General features: G+C 41.4%; 2 protein-coding genes, 1 long non-coding RNA gene and 1 pseudogene across 4 annotated transcripts; 1 reads left to right on the plus strand and 3 right to left on the minus strand.

Annotated features, from left to right (window-relative positions):
* Window positions 1-1346: 1346 nt before the first annotated feature.
* zdhhc4 (zinc finger DHHC-type palmitoyltransferase 4) lies at window positions 1347-5959 on the minus strand. Its single transcript, XM_061094732.1, has 7 exons — window positions 5668-5959; window positions 5275-5411; window positions 4718-4791; window positions 4159-4337; window positions 2996-3121; window positions 2510-2754; window positions 1347-1747 (listed from the first exon to the last, which is right to left on the minus strand). The coding sequence occupies exons 2-7, from the start codon at window positions 5395-5397 to the stop codon at window positions 1448-1450; spliced, it is 1047 nt and encodes a 348-aa protein (XP_060950715.1). The 5' UTR covers window positions 5398-5411; window positions 5668-5959; the 3' UTR covers window positions 1347-1447.
* A 2301-nt stretch (window positions 5960-8260) lies between these two features.
* LOC133028268 (phosducin-like protein) lies at window positions 8261-9264 on the minus strand. Its single transcript, XM_061095466.1, has 2 exons — window positions 9240-9264; window positions 8261-8851 (listed from the first exon to the last, which is right to left on the minus strand). Exons 1-2 carry the CDS (start codon window positions 9262-9264, stop codon window positions 8478-8480), a joined length of 399 nt encoding a protein of 132 aa, XP_060951449.1. The 3' UTR covers window positions 8261-8477.
* Window positions 9265-9285: 21 nt separating this feature from the next.
* Window positions 9286-10626, minus strand: LOC133028020 (uncharacterized). Of its 2 annotated transcripts, none has more exons than XR_009683291.1 (4): window positions 10588-10626; window positions 9737-9792; window positions 9554-9622; window positions 9286-9406 (listed from the first exon to the last, which is right to left on the minus strand). It is a non-coding gene; the product is annotated as an uncharacterized LOC133028020 (long non-coding RNA). The 2 variants fall into 2 exon arrangements; XR_009683290.1 differs by having other exon boundaries at window positions 10445-10617.
* A 5430-nt stretch (window positions 10627-16056) lies between these two features.
* On the plus strand, window positions 16057-22276 carry LOC133028269 (rho GTPase-activating protein 1-like; annotated as a pseudogene).
* The last annotated feature ends 1607 nt before the right edge of the window (window positions 22277-23883 follow it).

Below are 23883 nucleotides of genomic sequence, written 5' to 3' on the forward strand. Positions count from 1 at the left end.
ACACAACTCGCATCAGAAGCTGCGTTCACTTCCGCACCGGCTTAAAGGGACAGGACCCCGGTGTCGGTCATGTGACAGGGCTGCAGCTAGGGTCTTCAGGGGCCTCAGACAAAAGCGACAGGGGGGGATGTTATACCCTGAATAAAGATGGATGATGCAAATCAGATTTGTGATTTCAGATCATGTGGCCCAGATCTGATTTTTTTTTTTATATTCTTTATTTTTTTGACAGTTGCTTACAAAAACTTACATCAGCCCAAGGGCAATTTTCTTTCTCCTGCTTTCAACCTTTTTCTCCTGCTTTCAACCTTTTTCAAAATTGAGAGGTACAGTGTGTACATGTAGACAATAATCACAGATCAGTAGAGAAAAAAAATAAATAAATGAATAAAAACAAGCCGAATAAAAAACAACAACATGTTAGAGGGTGATTTGAGCGAGAATAGGATAGGGGTCGGTGAGGCTTGCTAAATCAAGGCAACATTACAGGGTAATTCATTCAATACTTCCACAAAGTCTGGCCTTAGGGGTTTTACATATCAGATCTGATTGTTTAATGACAAATTACAGGGAATCTGATCTTTTCAATCAGATTTGGGCCACATGGTTTTAAATCAGATACAGATTGGATTTTTTTTAAATGTGACCTCAGTCTGAACAGCCATGTGACCCATTTTTCGAATTTAATGCCACTTTTACGTCACTCTACTGTACATCGACATTCCTCAGAAAATATTACGCAGGCAACATGGAGGCAGCTACAACGGAGGTAGTCAGTCGAGGGACAGTGAGGTATTAGAGCTGAAAAGTCTACAAGCAAAACTTGAATATCATCACAACTGCATACACATATAAAAGTCATTTTAATCTCCCAATTGAGTAATCCACAAAACATGATATTCTCCATTTATATTGATTTATAAAACAGCAGATAAAAATATAAAAATTGTCGTTATAATATAGTTCACAAGATCAATAAACGACTCATATTATTCCATTTAACATAAGATAAATTGATTGGAGTCATCAAGGGTTTTAATTAAGTTTTTTCATTAACTAATTCCTAATCACCAAAAACCCTCCAAAAAACCCCAACTGTATCCAAAGCATGACAATCACAGAGAACGAATTACATGAAATGTCATTTGCTCCAGCTTAAGAAGCATTTATGCTTTGATTGATAGCAGCCATAGGAATAAAAAAAGGGATCAATAAAGTTTCTTAGATCTGCAGCTGGAACATTATATTCACAGAAAATGATCTGACATGACAGGGATAACTTTTTTGTTTGGACCACAGCTTTTCACTTCACTACATTTCATGGGAGATAGACACCAGAGCTCATACAGGTATCACAAATGTAAACTTTATTACTCCAGTCAGACAGTAAATCCCAAAGGGGCGTACAGTAAAGGCAGCATAACAACACAAGGGGCAGTGTCTCTTTTCAGTTGTCTTTTTTCCGAACAGGTTGCGGAGGATAGAAAATCTCCCCCAGGTTTCTGAGAAGCCCTCGGCTGTAGAAGTATCTTTTCGAGTGGTCTGGCGCAGGCTGACAGAGGTGGTCCGACGTTGAGGTCGGGTGGCAGTGCTGACAAACGGAACCTCGACTTTTGTACCATTCGTTGGACGTTTGGTTGACGAGAGCCAAGTAGGAATGAAACATGGCGTAACCCGCCAGCAGGAAGAAGACAAAGACCAGAAAGCCCAGCATGAAGACGATTCGGGGAAAGGTCAGGAACAGATGCTGGAGGGACAGAGGGGAAAAGAAAGAGAGCATTATTTCACTCACAGGCTATAATGGTGCTAAGTGGAACACATTAGTCCACCAAGGTCAAACAGTCCCATCTGGAAAGTGAAAAGGATGCCGGCAAGGGGCTGTTTACTTAAATAAGAATATCCTTTTGAGAGTAGCAGAGCAGTAGGCTGAACATTTTTAGTATTTTTTTCATGTAAATTTAAGTCTATCTGATGTAGTAGTAGTGATTGATATGCCATGTTATTAAAATGTTCTAAAACAGGTATAAAATGTTTTTAGCCATTCAAATTATTAAAAAAATTATTAATGTTGCCCTCCTGCAGTGCATTTATTGTGATTATATCATATTATCATTGTATAGATTTTCTTCCTGCACCCCAAACTCTAACTCACTTCCAGCGTCCCTGGAAAGAAATAAAAATAAATCCTGGGCCTGGATCTGCACCATAATGTAACACCTTGTTCCTTCCCCCTATTGGCACCAAATTGTAAAAATTCAGATTTCAACACCGTAATTGTCAGATTCTTTAACATCAAAGATCTAAACATTGTTCTTTAATTAAGAAATTGACCAAAATATCAATGTTAAGGGAAAGCGATTTCTTCCCTGGCCAACGCCACATCCCTCATCAACACTGATGACAATTCAAACAAACGAACATACACATAACAGACATGGGTGTAAACATAACCTCCTTGGCTGCAGCTGATGTATAGAACACTCAGTATCTCAGCAGTACTCAGTCTCACCTGCACGACAAACAGAGGCCCGGCCGTCTGCTGCTCACCAAACTCATCAACGTAACTGGCCCTCAGAAGTCCTGAGCGCAAAACGGCGTGGAGCAGCATGTCTGCCGTCAGTACTGCCATGTCGCCCGCCATGGCACAAACGCTGTAGAGGTAGAGCAGGAAGTAGCGTGTGTTCAGAGCACCGATGCAGTTGTTCACCCAGACACAGTGGTGGTCGAAGCGCTGGACACACCTGTCGCAGACCCCTGAAATACAGACGGGTGTTTACAGGCAGCAAAAAGCAAGACTTCTTTTTCATTTTGACCTTCACATCCGAGTTGATCTCCGAAATGAACACAATGGACAATACCAGCATGACATGTTGTGTCAACATTGAGGTCAAATGTCTGGTAAAGGCAGTGAAAGCAACAACATTGTGAGTATTTATTCAACATCTGAACCCTGGGGGAGAAGGAGAGCAGGTACAACAGGGATCAGATTACTCACTGCAGTGTTTGGAGCGAGCTGGTTTGATGAGCTGGCAGGTCGGACAGGAAACCCCCGGGTGAAACAGTCTCCTGTCGTATGGATAGACGTGCTGCTGACCAGCCACTTTCTTCTCTGTAACTGTGCCTGTTGAATCAAGAAGAAGGTGAGTCAAGAGAAGGTTAAGTAAAATAAATATTGCAGTGAAATATATCCTGTCCAGAACTGACATTCCAGTGATCGTCTGGTTTTTTCTTGTAAAGTGTTACCACAGATCTTTTTCAGTGAAGGGAGCAGTTGAACATGAATTCAAGCTCACAAATAAATAATAATAAAGATAACATTTTTGTTTTGCATTCTCGCTGAATGGGTTAAAAGAACTGAATTAAGAGCGTGAAAATGAATACAGCAGCTGTGCTTGTGTTTCCCAAAACATGGATTGACATGAGGATTGTTAGGGAAATGTAACATTTAGATCAATATAATCAGGTTCATTTCCCCTTTGACTGATCATGATTGAATCTCATACAGTGTAACCTTGATCATGCTGTATCCCGTACGACTGAAGGAATCTTGGCCTGGTTGCTTTAACTAAGGCATTGTTGCCTTGATGTCATCAGAAGATCCCGACCTTTGACTTTGTAACAGCCCCAACCAGAGTGGGAGGGAGGAGCCAAATGTACAAAGACAAAGAGCTTCCCATCGGTGTTGTGCATATTACAAACTAACCTGTGCACCTTGCTCTGAGCATTAAAGTGTGACAATACTGTAAGAGCTGAGACTGACTAGTAATTGTTCGAGCATGTCTCGGTGTGACCTTGATACAGCAGCTCCATCCCAACTTCCTGTTGCCCAGAATCTGGCTCCACGTCATCGGGACATCAGAGCATTCGCATCCAGGTTATTTCGGTTTCCTTTTATGGATCGTGAGAGGAAGTCGAGATTCGTCGTCCATATTTATTTACAGTGTATGATTTTACTACTACTTAATAAAAGGTGATCTGTGTCACCGGTGATTTGAATCCCTTGACTTCCTGACGAAATGGTTTTATTTTGGTATTTGGGTGATATGTAATGACGAATCTCCTGCATATTACATATAAAGTGTCCTTATTTGGCATCTGTCATGTTGGGTAGGGTTCCGGGTTTATGTGTCCCTTCCCCGCCCCTCCTGTGAAACCAACCTGGATCTCTCCTGATGCAGAGGTAGAAGAAGAAGGTCTTGACGGCCAGCAGGATGTAAGGCACTGACAGGCTGGTCAGAGTTGTGTCCATCTCCCTGCAGAAGCCAAACACCTCATAGGTGAACTCTGCATACACAGCGCACTCCAGGAGGAGATGCAGATAGATGAACATGTTGCTCCTGCAGCATCAAGAAAATAATAAATGTTATTGATATGGCACTTTTAAAGCTTAAGCAAAAAAGTATAGTCCGAGTGAAAAGAAAAGAGTTAAAATTAAAATCAGAAACCCAATGAAACCCACCCCTTGTCGGTCATATAAATTGTGGAACATGACAGCATATATATATCAACAGCCCTTGGCCCATACATTTATAATGGGTGTGTTAGTATAATAGTGTTATAGATAAGATCAATTAAATTAAAACAAAGTGTGTTTAAAATGACACAGACTGAAGGCTGCAAAATTGTTCAACACTAAATTCAAAAGGCTATACTATCCAGGTTAGACCTAATGAAATAGATAACTAGAACAGATTTCTTAGCATTCTGTATTTCCAACCTTTGATGGAACAGCCTGTGTAAGGTCCGCTGTGAAAACGTCTGGAGCCATTTAGGCGTAATGGGTTCGACAAACTGTGAGGAAAAATAGCAACAACTTAATTCCACATCCATCAAGCCAGGTTGTCAAGATACTTTAGAATTTATTTCAAGTTACATACAAACAAACTCATATTTAATGCATTAACAATTTGTTACGTTACTATATATACTTTCATTCATATTTATTGTTATTTATTATTTTTTATTGGGACAATTCATTACTATACTTGTGTGATACAGTTGCTATAGCAAACAACACAAATATGTGACTGATTGAAATACAAAATATAGGAAGGTTTATAATAAAATGTGTGTAATATAATACAATACATAAAAAAACGAGAGCTTAAAAAGAATAATGAAATACAGTATGTACAATATTACAGTATATACAAATTATATTTTATTAAAACAGTGCTTCATGGAGCGTTGTATTTGAGATTGATAGTGCAACAGCGCCACCTAGTGTCACTTTGTCGCGTTTTAAAAATTGTTTCAGAGGCTTTTCTTTCTTACCTTCACGACAAAGTTGAAGAAAGTGAGAAACGGAGTTTGCTGTTGACCTGAGTATCTACACAGCAGGATGATGCAGGTGAGCACCAGCAGCACGTAGGCGGCGAACAGGCTGAGGAAATCCATGCTTCAGCTGTCAGCTTCACAAACACACAACAACAACAACAGGTGTTTAAACTCAGATCTCTCTATAAACAGGGCGGAAACTCAACGATACGCTACTGTTACGTCTCCTCTTTAATTCCCTTCAGACATATAAAGGGAAAAAGACAGCGCTCGTCTCTTAAAGCACACGTTAGCATGCTAAGCTACAGTACAGAAAGTGCACACCCAGAGCTAGCAAACCTGAACATGGACTCTGTAAAAGCCACTAACACAAGCTACTCCCTCTCTCACCTTCTGGTCTAGTCACACATGACCGCCTCTCTTGGTTTTATCTCATGTTAACTGCTGCTGAGGTTTGTGTCTCCAGCTTCTGTTCTCAACTCAGCCCCTGTAAACAATACCACTTCCGTAGCATCAATGTAGCTAACCCACAGAGCTAACCTCCAAGCTAAGAGCTAGCCTGCTGCTGCTGCTGCAGGGAGGAGGAGGAGGAGGAAGAGGAGGAAGGAGGAAGGTGTCTAGACTCTAGACGGTACAGTTGTTCTCAAAAGGGGGTACGCGTACCCCTGGGGGTACTTGAAGGTACTCCAGGGGGTACGTGAGATTTTTTTGAAATATATTTAAAATTAGCATCCATTCAAAAATCCTGTAAAAATTGTAATTTAATAAATATTCAATAAAATATAATTGTAAGTTCATGAATTGAATTTTATATTCAGTAGGCTATTCAATTTCATTATCCTAAAAACCCAGAGTACCCCCATACCGATGGTTTGACCCAACCTGGCACACGCCACCTGTCGTCACGTGTCATCACTGCTGCCTTGAAAACTCGAGTCGGGGTTGAAGCGCAGCAGCAGTGCCGCTGAAACACGGAGGGACAAGTGCCAAAGAAGGCGAAACCAGAGCCGGCAAAATTCCTTCAGTATTCACAAGAAGTTTGAAACTCTAACTGATGTTTTCAGGTTTATTTAAAACTTCCCTAAACAGCACCGTGAGAGCCTCTGTCTCTTCGGAGCGTCGCTAAAACATCACACTGTTCCGTTGTGAAGTTACAGATTCATAACAGGAAGTCCGCGTCTCCACCGGAACACTTTCAAAATAAAAGCATGTAATACAAAAACGGAAATGAAATTGTCTGACCTTAAAGCGAGCAAATATTTCACAACAAAATAACAGAAAGACGCTTCAACAATATTAACAATAACATAGATTTGGTTATTTACACTTTGTGTTTTTTCTGTGGGGTGAGATTAGCGAACAGTGGCATGAAGCCAGCACATCTTCAGCGGTATATCCAGACAAAACATGAAAGTCATGTTGGTAAGCCACCTGAGGTTTTTGAAGAGGAAACTTTCTGAATTCAGGTCATCTTAAGACACGTTGCGAAAAGCCTCTCCAAAGCAAATGGAAACAAGCTACCTGTCACTTACCAGGAAAAACTCCTGGAAGTGTGATCTGACCGTGGCCTCCAGGTGAAGTTTGCCACATCCACACTCGCACAGTTCTGGGTGTGTGAAGCAGGAGCACCCTGACCTGGGACGGAAAGATTTGGAGCAACTACTACCCTTTGCCTGCACATATTTATGTGAGGCCTCCTTCTCTGCAATGACTGTGATCAAAGCAAAGAAACAGACTGTGCCTGGAGAAGAGCTTGATCACAGCAGTTGCTTCCCTGCCACCAAGGCTGACAAAGATCCTCAGTGAAGCATAAGTACAAGTTTCTCACTAAAATTTATATTATATGTTGTATGCTTGGGAATAGTGTACCTGCAGTCTGCATGGACAATACGTCATTCATACATATTTATGCAAACCCCATGTGATAAGGGACTGAGCCAGATTTGTCATTTACTCTTCACACAGCAACATCCTAGATACACTGAAGCAGAGTGAAGAGTAAATGCACAGAAATCATGGTCCAGTGGGCGTTAATCATTCCATGGTAAATATGATTTCTATTTAATGATAGTAACAATAGCCATTATTATTATCAAGGACCTGTTGTTAAGCACGGTGTGAATGCTGCATATGTAGGTTAAATATTTTATTTGAGCTCTGGCTGTCAACTATTTATTTGTTGTGTTAAGGAACCTGTGTGTAGGATCTAGTGGCCTCTAGTGGAGGGGTTCCAGATTGCAACCACCTGAGTACACCTCTAATCCCCCCCTTCAAAACGCTTGAGCCAGTGTTTGACTTGTCCTCTCTGGGCTAATGTAGAATGTGGTGGTACAACACAAGAGGACTCTCTCTTTATGTGGACATATTCTTAGTTTCAAGTGATCTTGCACAAGAAAAAACCTTATAATTTATTCTTAGATCCCCCTAAATTATTTCACACTGTACCTTTAAAACACACTTCCCTGTTTTTGATCCACGTGCATCCACTTTGTATCATCTTTGTCACTCTGTTGAATATGAAACATTCAACAATCCTCTGACTTTAAGTTCATTTTATAACTTTTATATGTGCTGTAACATTTCAAATACTAAGAATAATAAAGTATAAAGTCTTTGGACTCGGTGGCTGTTGCATCTTCCTTATCAGAGTTGTGAAATAATGCTTGAATAATAAAACTAAAGCAACTGCAATCAATGTGTCATGCGAAAGGTCAGAGCACCATTTCTTCCTGATGGTGTTTCAACACAACTGTCAATTTTCAGCATCCGCGTAAATATCCATAATTTACTGTTCTCTTGCACATCCACTATACAAACTTCATGATTTGAGATTATTGTCATAGTTTCTCCTGCTGCCCCCATGTGGCCAAACAATTATATCCACAATGAGTGGTCAGTTAATTCAACAACATATGAGCGAACAAAAAAAGTAACACACTGAACTGCCTGAGTTTGCCATTTATTGTATTCACAGATCAGTTCAAACCAATATCTACATTTTTAAAGCATTGATTCTCTTTGCTTATTGATTTCTAAAAAAATATACACTTTTTCTCAACATATATATATATATATATTCTCATTAAGTTACAATTTTACTCTCTTAATATTACGACCTTGTTCTCAAAGTCTCCGCTTCGTTTGTTCATAATAACCTTTATGCTATGTCAAGCATACAACATATTTAAGATAGCGTGGCTCTAGTCTATATCAAGGTCAGAGTCCTCATCACTCCCAATGGTCTGCATGATGGCTCCATTGCGAACCGTCTTGGCGACCACCTGGGGCTTGTCAGGCAGCAGGCCGTACTCCTGCAACAGGGCCTCCACGTCCACAGCAAAGAAATCTTCCCCGAGCTGGTCTGTGAGCCGCACAAAGTTGCCGATCAGGTCTCCTCCTTTGTATACAAGCAGAGCGGGCAGAGCGCTGTCTCTGAACAGTGCGCTGGTGCTGATGGCCGAGCTGCGGACGCTGCAGAACTTCACCAGTGGGTATTCCTGAGCCAGACACATCAGGCTGCCCCTCATGGCCTCACAGCCCGGGACCTCCTCGGGCTCCTCTTCCTCTTTTTTCCCTGCAAACAAAAAATAAATACTTTAAACATTCTATCTGACGTCAGCTGATAAAACATCAGTGTTGCATCATGTAGAGTAACAACATGAACATGTATGAGTTGTATGGGAGCAGTGAACTTACATAATTGTCCCTTGACGACCAGCCAGGGTAGAGCTGGCTGTGGGTCTCTCTCAGCTTGTCAGATTCTGCATAATATGTCTGCTGCTGCGTTTGAGAGAGTGCCTTCCACTGTGGACACACAACATGTCAGTTAACACTAGTGCACGAAGCAACACACAACCACAGGCAACTGCAGGCTGACAAGTGCACAAACACAATATGAACAGATCCAGAGGTTTAAGAAGTGTTGTCTTAGATGCTGCTCGGTGAGGTGAAGTTTGTGTTACACAGAGTCTCAAAGACACTTACCATCTGTCCAATGATGGTGTTGACAGCCGCACAACCGGAGTTTTTGAGGTCGGCCAAAACTTTGGGCCTCTGCTCCTGCCTGTAGAGCATGAAGGCATTGGGCGGCTTCTTCACGTACTCCTCTTCTATCAGACGCTTTCTCTTTCTGTGGGGAAACAGAACAAAACAGACAGAGAGCATGAATTACCACTGTGTAAAAGTGTGAGGAAAGAAACTAACATGTTAGCTGGGACCTTGGTGCACAAGTCAATATAAATAAATGAAATATAAGACGACTGGGAACCAGACTTACTGTGTACGGCGGGCGTTCACCGGAGGAGGAACTCTGTCTACTGGAGCCCCGTAAATCACCTTCTGATCACTACAGAAACACAATCCGACACATTAGATGACAGATAAAAGTAGGGTTGAAGATAAAAACAGAGCCTTGTAGGTGTGTCTATGTGTGTGAATGTGTGTGTGTGCGTGTACTTACAATACTCCAACAGGTTTCAGGTTCACCTCCAGGAGTTTGGTGAGATTCTCTGTTTGCTAGACGTGAAAACACAAAAACAGGAGGTCAGACAAACTGCATCCTCTGGGTCATCAGTCAAAAACACAACTTGCACATATTTATACCAGACCCTTGTATAATCATTTCATCTTAACATTGTCAATGTGACTCCCCTCAGTTAAAACACAAACACAAAGCGTTCCTTTTGGTCACTGGCATTTGTTTGCAGACAAGCATGTCGTCAGATAAGTAAGTAAAATATATACAAAAACACATAATTACTCAGGTTCAACTCGGGCATTGCATAGCAAGTACAAACTTAACTTCACATATGACACATAGAAAGAATACAGGTTATTTAACTTAAAGATAGTCATCCTTTAAACAATATTTGAAACATAAATAGGTTTTCATCTTGAAATTGTGTAAAGCCCACTAGCATATTACCCAGCTAACATATCAGGCCATTATCACATTAGCCCGATAGCATATTAGACGATAAGCATATTCGATCGTTAGCATTTTAGCCCGCTAGCATACTATAACATTAGCTAGCTAGCATGTTATACGATTAGCATATTCGACCGTTGGGATTTTAGCCCGCTATGGGGATGTTGGGGGGGGGGGGGGGGGGGGGGGTCACAGGAGGCTTCTTCAAAAGTAAACATCCCTAAGAGAAGCTAGACTCACAGTAATATGCTCTCTTAACAGATTTGGCTGCTACGAGCTGTCGTTTCTGTGTTAAAGTCTCTTTCGGACCCGGGTATTGATCCAGTTCTTGTGAATCTGTCTCTAGCCTGCAGTTAGGACGAGGGATGTCACGAGAATTTTACCTGTGAATCAATGCTAAACTCGCTTTAATGCATAACGTGTCGCACAACAACGCGTCACTCACATGCGTCCGCAACTACTATATAACCCTCAGAATATGCGCAAGCACATTAAACTACCGTAAATGACATCAAATAATGCACTTTTGGAATCTTAGAAAATCTAACCGTGGTATCGAAATTGGCATCGAGAATCGTGTTATTTTACTGGTATTGGCACCGACTACTGAATTTTGGTATCGTGACACCCTGTGTGTTAAAGTGCCTTTCGGACACGGGTATTGATCCAGTTCTTGTGAATCTATCTCTAGCCTGCAGTTAGGACCTTACCTGCGTCTGGCAGTGCACGGGGCCGGGCTGCAGGAAGCTCTGCTGCGGGTACATCCGTGGAGCAACCAGGTCAGAGAGGAGATCCTCCATCAGCTGCTGCGGGCAAATCACTGGAGCGACCAGGTCAGCGCATAGGTCCTCCAGCAGCTGCTCCAGGGTGAGGCCTGTCCCCTCCAGGGGGAGGTATTGAGCAGGGGTCTCCTCCAGGGGGTTAAAGCAGTCGTCCATCGGGTTGGCCTGAGGAGGTGTCGGGTCGACAAGGTATCCAAAGATCAGCCTGCTCAGGTCCAGCTCATCGTAAGTGTCCATGTTAATAAACCGGTTAACACGAGCTCCACAGGTGAAATGACCCAAATGTTGCTAAACGCCAATTTATAGTCCCGGTGACGCGCTAATTGCGTCACCTTGCGTATTTCAAAAAAATACACCAAGCTGTTTTTTTCAAACAGCATCACATATTATAATTGTATTATAACACCTATCAATACTTTTACTGCCGTAAGTAGTAGTCAATTAATGATCGAGGTACACTATATATATATATTCCATATGTATTTGTAAAAAATAAACATAATATAAAAACATACTACATTATATTACAAATAACTGTTACACACACAACTTACACATTCAAAACATAAACTCAATATAATCACAACACAGCTATGATTATGAAGTGTTTTTTATTCATGGTTGTAAAACAGACAGAACCAAAAGAGAAGTGGAAGTTTTAATTCTGTAGATGTTTAATGCTGAGACATTTAAATTGGAAGTAGCGCAGACAGAACACAAATCACCATATCTGAGGGGTAAAATAAAATAAACTTGTGGTTTACTCAGATGAAAACTATGAATGAAAGGACTTTACTATAATCATCAGCACACAAAAGCTAAAATTAAATAGAAATCAATTAAAAGGAGTCATTAGTCAGGACAGTTCACGCTCTAAACACTCTACACATGCAGTCCTTGCGGAGCTCTAAGCTGCTCTGTAGGTAAAACACCTGCAGTGAAAAAACACTGAGGTCTGTAATCACTTCAGAGTAGGTGAAGTTTCCTGTTAGTGTTGTCCTTCACTTCACCATGAGTTAGACTGACTGATGACTAACCATACTCTAACACGGGATGAATACACAGGGTTAGGAAGCAATGCACGGAGATGGCCTTGGTATTTATGCCCTGTAACCTCAAGCACAACTCAACTGCAGCCACACTAATGATTACACACGTGAGAAAATAAAAATGTGAACTGCTTTCTCCAGTGTGCGTTTACTGCAACTGGAAACACACAGGTAATTAGTGACAAAGTCGGTTTGCTCAGAGTCGAGCTGCACACAGGAAAGTCCAGTTCTGAAGTAGGATTAATCATGCAGCTTCGTAAACGGCGACATTATCATTTATATGCTCCCCCGCATCTGTATCCACGTCTGTGATGGACTGTGAGTATCTGTGCGACAGTGGTTTATGAACGAGCAGGTTCACAGTGCTCTCTCACAGCAAGTTGTTAAGGCTCAATCTACTTTGTGAGAAAAAGCGTGAGAGGTTTAAAAGAAAGAAAAACAAAAGGATGTACTCGAGAACAAAGTTAGCATATTTGTATTTTTCTGCCTTCCATGGAGTTACAATGGAACTGTGATGGTCTCAGCCATAGGATGAAGCTCTGATATAAAACCAAGCTTTGAGGACTCCGCGAGAGCGTAACTTTCACAAAGACTCATACATGATTGTGTGAAACTAAACTGAATGCTATCAAGTATTTCAAATCGAACTTGTTACAATAGCTTTAGATCACAACTCAGACCTGGACGTTATTAGAGGAATCATTTAATTTGATTATTTATACATGCAGATATTCAAAACAACATGAGTGGGGCCAAAGTGCTTTACAATCATAATAAGTAGAACAACACCAATATAGATGAAAAACATGATATGTACAATCTTAGAGGTAAAGATTATAAAAAAGATCAATTGTAAAATATAAATAACTTTAAAAAACAACCAAGATTGACTGAGATTCATAGACAGTCACAAGGTAAAATTGTATAAGAGTGGAGTCAAATCTAAACAAAGAGCAAGAGTCAGTGGAGAGGAACACAGCTGCAGATGTCCTGTGAGGGGAGGAGGCTCAAACTGCTCCTTATGACTTGTAATGTGAATTTCTGCATGAAGGAGCAAAGCGGGGAGACCCTCCTGGAGAGACCCCATTGACAGTCTCAGATGAAGATCTCCTTGGGCTCCTCTTCCTCTTACTTTTCCCTGTAAACAATAAATAAATACTTTAAACATTCTATCTGACGTGATGCAACACTGAGGTTTTATTAGCTGAATTCTGGGCATACAGCATTACTTTTTTATCAGTTTATTTTATCAGTTTATTTTTCCCAATGCTCTATGCAAGCATTACAAGTATTACAAGCATTACAAGCAGTACAAACCCACTGTTTGAACATTTGACCAATATAAAGTAACTAAGTGACATTTAAGAGATTCATAATAATAGGTAACAGTTTGGGTAAATAGATACATGTTGCTGACAGGAATTGATCCAGCAACCCTTGGAGCCACAGCTCTGACGTTACTTCCTGAAGTCAATGAAAGAAATAGAACTAAACTGACCAGAGATTATAGACTGAGTGACCAAATTATTAGGTACACCTATAGCTGAAAACGCATGATACATGATTGTGTATTATAGTATATCTCATTCAGTCAGTCTAATGCTCAGTATGTGTTGAAACTGTTTTAGAGAGGTAATAATTTATTGTAATTCTGGAGGTATGCAGTTTGTAATATATTGCATTGCACTTTGTGTTTCCATAATTTCATTCACCCCATTTATATCAATGCAGATTGACTAAATAAGTTAATAAATAAGTAAAATCTGGTCATTCACGTCACAAATAAACTCGTCAAACACCTGAAACTGTCGCATTTTATTTAAATGAAGAATAACTTGACACTTACTGAACCGTTGATTATTCTTGACACTCACTCACCGCTGATCAAATTCATCAGTCATGTGGTCAGAGGTATAACAACATTTTCAGGAGAGGTTGGTGTTTCTCAGCTTTCTCTGAAGCTACTCTGTTAATAGTTTGGGTGAAAATTAAAACTGAAAATCGCTCCAGGTGTTTTGTTAAACTCAAACATTAAAAATAACACTTGGCTCTTTCTTGTGTTTCAGTTCCTGCCAGTTCACAGTCCGTCAGAGGAGGAAACTCTGCCAAAGTGGACATAATTTACATCCTGTTGTGTTTATCCAGGAGTCCAGAATCCAAAGATATGTTGTTAAATGGACTAAAAACACAGAGAAAAATGTTTTAGTTGGGAACCTGGATTTTAGTTTTTTTGTCTCATTTATGAACTATTTCACTTGTCAGTGGGTTTCTGGATTGTTGTTGATAGCTGATAGATCAATTGTGTGGTTGTGTAGTGACTTTGTGTGTTCGATTAATTTGATGCAGACAAATAAGTGGACGAGCACTCCCAGAAAACAATTTTGCTGTCTCTTTTGAATCAAGAAACTGTTTTTAGGTATACGTGAAAGACTGGATGTGAGCTTTCACTTAAGATGGCACCTATTTAAATGATTTGGGCTCTACTTTACCGTAACTTACTCGCCACTTTGTTCTTAATGAACCTGTCTGTACAGTTCTGTACCACTTCTCATTTCAAAGGGAGTGATCTGTCCATAGTAAGAGGACTACAGGGTTAAAAGTGTGGGTATGTGTGAATTAACAGTTATCATTCACTCTCCTGTTGTTTCAGGGCACTCCGTCCCAGCTATAGACTACGTGATGGAGGGTAGAGTTCCTGTCAACAAACTGGGCGGTCTCTCTCTCCCACTAGTCTCCCCCCAGGAAAACGCTGTCACTGCTGTACAAAAACACGCGAGAGAGAACCTTCATCCTTTCATTGTATTCAAATATACCGGCTGCTATGACAACTTAATTTCCCTTCGGGGATGAATAAAGTACTCTATCTTTCTATCTATCATCATATCTGCACATATCTGAGAGAGAGAGAGAGAGAGAGAGAGAGAGAGAGAGAGAGAGAGAGAGAGAGAGAGAGACACTGTAGTGTATGGGCTCATTGGGTGACCTGCTGTTACATTTACTATCCAGTAGGGGGAGGTACCAGCCATCATCTGTGTCGAGTTTTTTTACCTGTCCACTTCCTTCCTGTCGGTGTGTGAGGTAACACTGCTTACCTGTTGAACAATGCAGGGAGTCTCACTATTCAACGGTGAGTAGTCAGACATCCGTAGTTGCTCATTAAGAGGAGATTTACAGTAGAACACAGTGACAAAAGTCCGCTAGCCGCTCTGCTAACGGTTAGCTTTGGCAGGAAGGTGAAGGTGTTTAACGCCTGCAAGATGCCCCCACAGCATCAGCTGGACCATCACAAGCTGCTGATGTAAGTAATAATGTGACCTCAACTGCTGTAGATGTTCACTTTGCTTGAGTTGGTGCTGTAGTTTACAGTAAAGTATGTTTTGAGAATATAAATGATAACAGATGTTCATCAAGACTCTGCTGATCCTCTTTAAACCTCATCAGGTTCTTCTATTTTTTACAAATTACTCAGCATGTTTTTCAAGCAGATGTTAACACCTCATTTAGCTATGACTTGCTGATGGTATGTGGCATTTTAACCTTATGAGCCGTTATAAGTTTCAGACACTTCTTTCTCACCATTTAACCTTAATTCACCTCTTATCTTTTATCATACTTCTTCCAGCGTGGTTGAAATAAGTTGTGATGAGACTGGCCTTGGTTTCTGTGATCAGATTACTACCACCAGGATTATTTCTCTAGCTTTGTGGTTGTAGACTTCCCTTTCCCCTCCTGTTCCTTGGTCTGTAAGCAGATTATTCTTATGAAACGTGTGAGAGTTGTTTAGAACATTTCAACACACAAGCTGTTGTATAACAATCGGTGTCTGGTCAAGTGGTGTCGACATTCAACAAGCATTCACAGACCTGCTCACAGAATTCATCCTCTGTGGGCGATTGTGAAGCATAGATACCACAGATGCTAAGTCTTGTTTTGAGCCCAGTGCGAATAAGATGTATATAAAAAAGATGTATATAAAAAATTATCTAAAATCAGATCTCAACCTGATGAAACTTTGCCGCCCATGGCTGCTGCTGCTGTGGATGTGAGTCACTAAAATGGACAGGGAATATTTTGCGTTTGCATTCTGTACATTTAAGCCCATTACGATTGGTAATATTTTCTTCTATGTTTTATTATTATACATTTCCATCCAGAATAGAACTTGGTTATCTTACTTCAAATCCAAAGCACTTTATAATCTAACACAGCCTCTGTGTTCAGGTAAGACAACAAGCTGAGAGCGTCTCTGAAACCAAGCGCCCAGCCTCCCATGTCCCCTCCTCGAAGGTACGTTTTGTTGTTGTGGTAGACACAAAAACATAGTCGACTATACTACATTGATCCCTCGGTAAGAACCACCTATTTCCCCGTTTGTGTTTTTTTTGTTAGGTTTGGAGATTGAGGGGATCTTCAGACGGTCAGCCAACGTCACTCTGGTGAAGGAGGTCCAGCTCAAATACAACTCAGGTAGGACTAATAGGCTTGCTTACCTGGTTTTGTGGTGATGCTAGACTAAGACAATTTCTTTCGGATGGTGTTCTTTTTCTTAATGCATGTGTTTGTGTCTTGTAGGTGCGCCAGTGAATTTCAGAGAGATTGAAGACGTCCACTTGGCTGCTGTGATTCTGAAAACGTTCCTGAGGGAGCTGCCCGAGCCCCTGCTGACCTGCCAGCTCTACAACTATATTGTCAACCTTGCCAGTACGTTTAAACAGGTTTTGATGCAAATTTAAGGTTTGAAGTTTTAGTCTTCAATTAACAGAGAGGAAGTTGTATATTATAAAAAGGAAATGAACACCGACACACGCAGAGGGAAGAGAATCACTAAAACCTCACTCCTCCCTGTGACCTGGGTTCTGACTGTTCCACATCTGAAAGGAGCTACGACTCATAATGGTGTTTGTGCTTGTTGTTGTGCAGCTGTATCCATTGACAACCAGGTGTCGGCTCTGAAGACGCTGGTCAAGTCACTGCCAGAGGAAAACCGCACATCGCTGAGATACCTCATCACGTTCCTAGCACAGGTACAGCTCCTGCTCTCCAGAGCCTCTCAGGCCTGTGTGTCAGACTGTTACCAACACCAACCTGTTTGTGTGTGTGTTCAGGTGTCAGCCAACAGCGAGGTGAATAAGATGACCAACAGCAACCTGGCTGTGGTGTTCGGTCCCAACCTGCTCTGGGGGCGGGACAACGCCATGTCACTGAGCGCCAACGGGCCGATCAACAATTGACCAGAACCCTGCTGGACCAACAGCATCTGATCTTCACAGAAAGCTACAGACGCAGCCATGGTCATTGGCTGAACGGTTGGCTTTGAACGTGCATCACTGTCGGCCAACGTCACTAGAAAGCTGTAGAATGGAGCCCACTAATTGGTTTTCCCAGCAAGTAGACGGAGCGACGTGATTGGACGGCGCGACAGCTTCTGGAGATAGAGCTTACGGATTGACTGTTAGAACCAGCAGATCGCCATCGTTGTTGAATTGTTTGCGTTGTCTGTTATAGTCTTGTAAGTCACTTCCTTTTCAGCCACTTCCGGCTCTTAATTGGAGGCGTCTTTTTGTCATCGACAGCGGGTAAAGTAGTCCTTCTGAGTTTGAACCGTACTTTTACCTAGCAGATCGCCCGGGTCTCCAAAGATTGCCCTGGCAATCGCCGAGGTTACGTCCAGCTCATCGTAAATCTCCATGTTCTCCACAAACCCGTGAACATGAGCGTTAAAATTCATTATTTTCAGCTGCGTCTGTGAGATTTAAGTAAAGAGAGTTCGATTTTCAATCCAGAAGTTTCTCCATATGTTTCTCGCTGAGCTCCACAGGTGAAATGACCCAACTGATGCTAAATGCCAATTTATAGTGCAAATATTAAAAACAACATGAGTGGAGCCAAAGTGCTTTACAATCATAATAAGTAGAACAACACCAATATAGATAAAAAACATGATATGTACAATCTTAGAGGTAAACATTATAAAAAAGATTAATTGTGAAATATAAATAACTTTAAAAAACAACCAGGATTGACTGAGATTCATAGACAGTCACAAGGGAAAAGTGTATAAAAGTGGAGTCAAATCTAAACAAAGAGCAAGAGTCAGTGGAGAGGAGCACAGCTGCAGATGTGCTTTGATGGGAGGAGGCTCAAACTGCTCCTTATGACTTGTAATGTGAATTTCTCCATGAAGGAGCAAAGCGGGGAGGACGGCCATTTCATGGAGAGACCCCATTGACACTTTTAGATGAAGATCTCCTCGGGCTCCTCTTACTTTTACCTAGTAAAAAATATTTGAAACATAATTTTTTAGTAAATGCTTAAACTTCAATTTTTACCTCGCTTTATAAAAATATTTTTTAGATAGTTGAATGCAAAGCTGTTCACCTTGGGACACAGGGAGTCTGAGATCATCCTCTCTTTTTGTAGTTTTTGTATTGTTCCTGTTAGTCAGATTCTTTACCGATCATTTTAGTCCATTCTGCCAATCCCTCGTCTCCTACGAAGGAGATTTTGGCCTCAGTGGAGGGTTCATCCATCCCATCTCCTTGGCTTTGTAACTAATAAGGAAAACAGAAGGTGGATATCAGCAAAGTGTAATTTTGGCATTTCTTCCAAAATATCAGAAACCGAGGACATCGTTGTTGAATTTTTTGCGTTGTCTGTTTGTAGTTGGTAATTTTTCTGCGTTTTTTCTGTGAGAAGTAGGAAAAAATCGGGGTCAAAACGTTGAGCCACTTCCGTTTCTGGATTCGAGGTGTCTTTTCGTAATCCACAGCGGGTAAAAGAGTCCTTGTGAATTTGAACCATTTTGAGACTTATGGCATTGGTACATTAATCGAAAATCTTCTTTCCCAGTTCTGTACATCCATCTGTCGTTCCGTCTCTGCACTTTCACTGGGAAATAGTCTTGTAAGTCACTTCCTTTTCAGCAACTTCCGGCTCTTAATTGGAGGCGTCTTTTTGCCATCGACGGGGTAAAGTAGTCCTTCTGAGTTTGAACCGTACTTTTACCTAGCAGATCGCCCGGGTCTCCAAAGATCTCCCTGATGACACAAGGGTAGAGCTGGCTGTGGATCTGTCTCAGCCTCCCAGATTCTTCATAATAGTTCTCCTGCTGCTTTTTAGAGAGCGCCTTCCACTGTGGACACACAACATGTCAGTTAACAGTGCACACAGCAACACATAACCCCACGTAACTGCAGGCTGACAAGTGCACAAACACAATATGTCACACTAGACAGTGGAAATAAGAGGCCTTCATTTCTACTAAATATATGATATATATAAAAAGCAGCAGTCTGAGTTACAAAAGTATCTTCTGTGATTGATTCCCTTTATCATCACTATCATAGCAAGAACACAGTGAAAACATCATTTAAAAAAATCCCCTGGCCTCATAAGCACAATGGGAATAATGAGATGAGACTCAGGAGTTTAACCTGCTTCAATTCAGCTTCTGTGATGACATATCAGCATCAACAGGCTCCAACTCTCCCACTCCCAAGTCATTTCCCAGAGGTGTTTTGGCTCACGCAGGTTGTGGGAAGGTCGACTCATCCAATCCGGCCCATTCAGTAATCACTCAGAGCGGGAAGAGCCAGAGTTGGCACTAATATCTGCAACAGTATCACAACTCATCCCGCCGCTGTGATAAAGCAAAGCTTGGAGGACTGTCACTTCCTGGACAGTCTCCTCGGGCTCCTCTTCCTCTTTTTTCCCTGTAAACAAAAAATAAATACTTTAAACATTCTATCTGACGTCAGCTGATCAAACATCAGTGTTGCATCATGTAGAGTAACAACGTGAACATGTATGAGTTGTATGGGAGCACTGAACTTACATAATTGTCCCTTGATGACCAGCCAGGGTAGAGCTGGTTGTTGATCCGTGTCCGCCTCCTATATTCTTCATAATATTTCTCCTGTTGCTGTTTGGAGAGTGCCTTCCACTGTGGACACACAACATGTCAGTTAACACTAGTGCACGAAGCAACACACAACCACATGTAACTGCAGGCTGACAAGTGCACAAACACAATATGAACAGATCCAGAGGTTTAAGAAGTGTTGTCTTAGACGCTGCTCGGTGAGGTGAAGTTTGTGTTACACAGAGTCTCAAAGACACTTACCATCTGTCCAATGATGGTGTTGACAACCGCACAGTCAGAGTTTCTCAGTCCGGCCAAAACTTTGGGCCTCTGCTCCTGCCTGTAGAGCATGAAGGCATTGGGCGGCTTCTTCACGTACTCCTCTTCCTCTTCTATCACACGCTTTCTCTTTCTGTGGGGAAACAGAACAAAACAGACAGAGAGCATGAATTACCACTGTGTAAAAGTGTGAGGAAAGAAACTAACATGTTAGCTGGGACCTTGGTGCACAAGTCAATATAAATAAAAGAAATATAAGACGACTTGGAACCAGACTTACTGTGTACGGCGGGCGTTCACCGGAGGAGGAACCTTGTCTCCTGGAGCCCCGTAAATCACCTTCTGACCACAGGAGGCTTCTTCAAAAGTAAACATCCCTAAGAGAAGCTAAACTCACAGTAATATGCTCTCTTAACAGATTTGGCTGCTACGAGCTGTCGTTTCTGTTAAAGTCTCTTTCGGACCCGGGTATTGATCCAGTTCTTGTGAATCTGTCTCTAGCCTGCAGTTAGGACGAGGGATGTCACGAGAATTTTACCTGTAAATCAATGCTAAGCTCGCTTTAATGCATAACGTGTCGCACAATAACGCGTCCCTCGCATGCGTCCGCAACTACCGTATAGCCCTCAGAATATGCGCAAGCACATTAAACTACCGTAAATTACATAAAATAATGCACTTTTGGAATCTTAGAAAATCTAACCGTGGTATCGAAATTGTCATCGAGAATCGTGTTATTTTACTGGTATTGGCACCGACTACTGAATTTTTGGTATCGTGACACCCTGTGTTAAAGTCTCTTTCGGACAATGGTATTGATCCAGTTCTTGTGAATCTATTTCTAGCCTGCAGTTAGGACCTTACCTGTGTCTGGCAGTGCACGGGGCCGGGCTGCAGGAAGCTCTGCTGCGGGTACATCACTGGAGCGACCAGGTCATAGAGTAGGTCCTCCATCAGCTGCTGCGGGCAAATCACTGGAGCGACCAGGTCAGCGCATAGGTCCTCCAGCAGCTGCTCCAGGGTGAGGTATTGAGCAGGGGTCTCCTCCAGGGGGTTAAACCAGTCATCCATTGGGTTGGCCTGAGGAGGTGTCGGGTCGACATGGTATCCAAAGATCAGCCTGCTCAGGTCCAGCTCATCGTAAGTGTCCATGTTAATAAACCGGTTAACACGAGCTCCACAGGTGAAATGACCCAAATGTTGCTAAACGCCAATTTATAGTCCCGGTGACGCGCTAATTGCGTCCCCTTGCGTATTTCAAAAAAATACACCAAGCAGTTTTAAAGTGCTTTACAATCATAATAAGTAGAACAACACCAATATAGATAAAAAACATGATATGTACAATCTTAGAGGTAAACATTATAAAAATCAAAGATCAATTGTAAAATATAAATAACTTTAAAAAACAACCAAGATTGACTGAGATTCATAGACAGTCACAAGGGAAAATTGTATAAAAGTGGAGTAAGATCTAAACAAAGAAGAGTCAGTGGAGAGGAGCACAGCTGCAGATGTCCTGTGAGGGGAGGAGGCTCAAACTGCTCCTTATGACTTGTAATGTGAATTTCTGCATGAAGGAGCAAAGCGGGGAGACCCTCCTGGAGAGACCCCATTGACAGTCTTAGATGAAGATCTCCTTGGGCTCCTCTTCCTCTTACTTTTCCCTTTAAACAATAAATAAATACTTTAAACATTCTATCTGACGTGATGCAACACTGAGGTTTTATTAGCTGAATTCTGGGCAGACAGCCTTTGGAGGATGAGGGTGTTCGGGTGAAAGAGCAGACTTCCTTTTGTCCACTGCTTTTCTTGCTGTAGTCTGTGGCAAGTGGTATCGTTGTTGGGGCCAAGCCAATCGTCAATATTATGGCTATATACTGTCCTTTTAACACTGACATGACACATGACCCTTGGCTGGAGGACATGCGGAGGAAGAGGGCAGCAAAGACATGATTTAATTCTGTAAATAGTGTAAATAATGTATGTATATAGTTTTAAAAGAAAGAGTCGTTCTAATAGTTCAGTATTTATTATCCTCTAATGCTTGGTGGTTTTAGTTATTTGCATGTTTATTGGCCAATACATGAGGATATTTCCATTCTTTGTATTTTTATTGTTTTTTATTACCTCCAACAAAGAGGTGATTTTTCACTCTTGTCTGTTGGTTGTTTCATTTATTTCATTCATTCATTCCTTGTGTCTGTTGTTTATAGTTCTCTTTGTCAAGATATCCAGTATTTTTTATAATAAATGTATAAATTTTTTCTATAGCATTATCTTGTTTATTTTTCCCAATGCTATATGCAAGCATTACAAGTATTACAAGCATTACAAGCAGTACAAACCCACTGTTTGAACATTTGACCAATATAAAGTAACTAAGTGACATTTAAGAGATTCATAATACTAGCTAACAGTTTGGGTAAATAGACACATGTTGCTGACAGGAATTGATCCAGCAACCCTTGGAGCCACAGCTGCTTATGCCATACTCCAGCAAAGTGTCATTTTGGTCATATTACTCTAATTCAGTGGTTCTCAAATGGGGGTACGGTACCCCTGGGGGTACTTGAAGGTACTCCAGGGGGTACGTGAGATTTTTTTGAAATATATTTAAAATTAGCATCCATTCAAAAATCCTGTAAAAATGGTTATTTAATAAATATTCAATAAAATATAATTGTAAGTTCATGAATTGAATTTTATATTCAGTAGGCTATTCAATTTCATTATCCTAAAAACCCAGAGTACCCCCATACCGATTGTAACTGGCGGCTACACCTGCCACTTTCTGCATACTGTTTATTCTGCTATTTTGGGTTCGGATTATTTTGTTGTTACGTTCAGCTAGGTCTTGGGGTATTTTCAGTTATATTATTGTTATTGTCTTTACACGTAGCGACTCCCCTCGCATTAATACCTGCAGCAAAGGAGCGGACAGTTTTCTTCGACACACCAGATCCCTCGTTCCGTTCCGCCCCACTGCAATAAAATACCGGCCGTACAGCCCGGCGCGGAAAAGGAGCGGAAACCAGACCGGACGCCAGCTGTGCGGCACTTCTCGGACCTAAGAACCATCCAAACCACGATAACTTAACACCCCTCGCAAAGCGGAACGAGGTAAGGAAGCTGGTCCCATTTACCTTTGCTGCGGGTAGAGCGGAAGGGAGTCGCTATGTCACGTTAACAGTCAGATGTGTCTCACGTGGCGATTTGTTTGTTCGTTGTATTTTAAACGTTAGTGTTTGGTTTTAATGATTAAAAGCTTTTGTAACTTGTAACTGTTATTACAGTTTTACGGTGCTACTACGGCAAGCCAGATGCAAGAATAAAGAACCGTGTACATCAGTTGAAGAGACTCAGCGTTTGTGTGGAGAAGCGGGGGCCGTTACAGTAAAACTCGAGGCTACACCCAAACGTCTTCCTGACTCGTGTCTTCACCCGAAGACACAAAACTTACACATCGACAGTCAGACAAGACCGGATAGCGCATCACAGTGCACGCACTATAGACGCTCTGAGAGACATGTATATGGAAGTTGAATGAAGCCTTTCACATGTAAATAGAAAAATGTTGTGGACTTTCCTGCTGTGTCAAAACTAATCACGAAATAATAATGATGATGATTATAACAACCAATGGTAAATATGTGTCATGTTGCAACATTATTTATTGTTTGTAAAGGAGGAGCGTAAACACTGTTT

Source organism: Limanda limanda, chromosome 21 (assembly GCF_963576545.1).
Source record: "Limanda limanda chromosome 21, fLimLim1.1, whole genome shotgun sequence".
In the NCBI taxonomy this organism is placed as follows: domain Eukaryota; kingdom Metazoa; phylum Chordata; class Actinopteri; order Pleuronectiformes; family Pleuronectidae; genus Limanda; species Limanda limanda.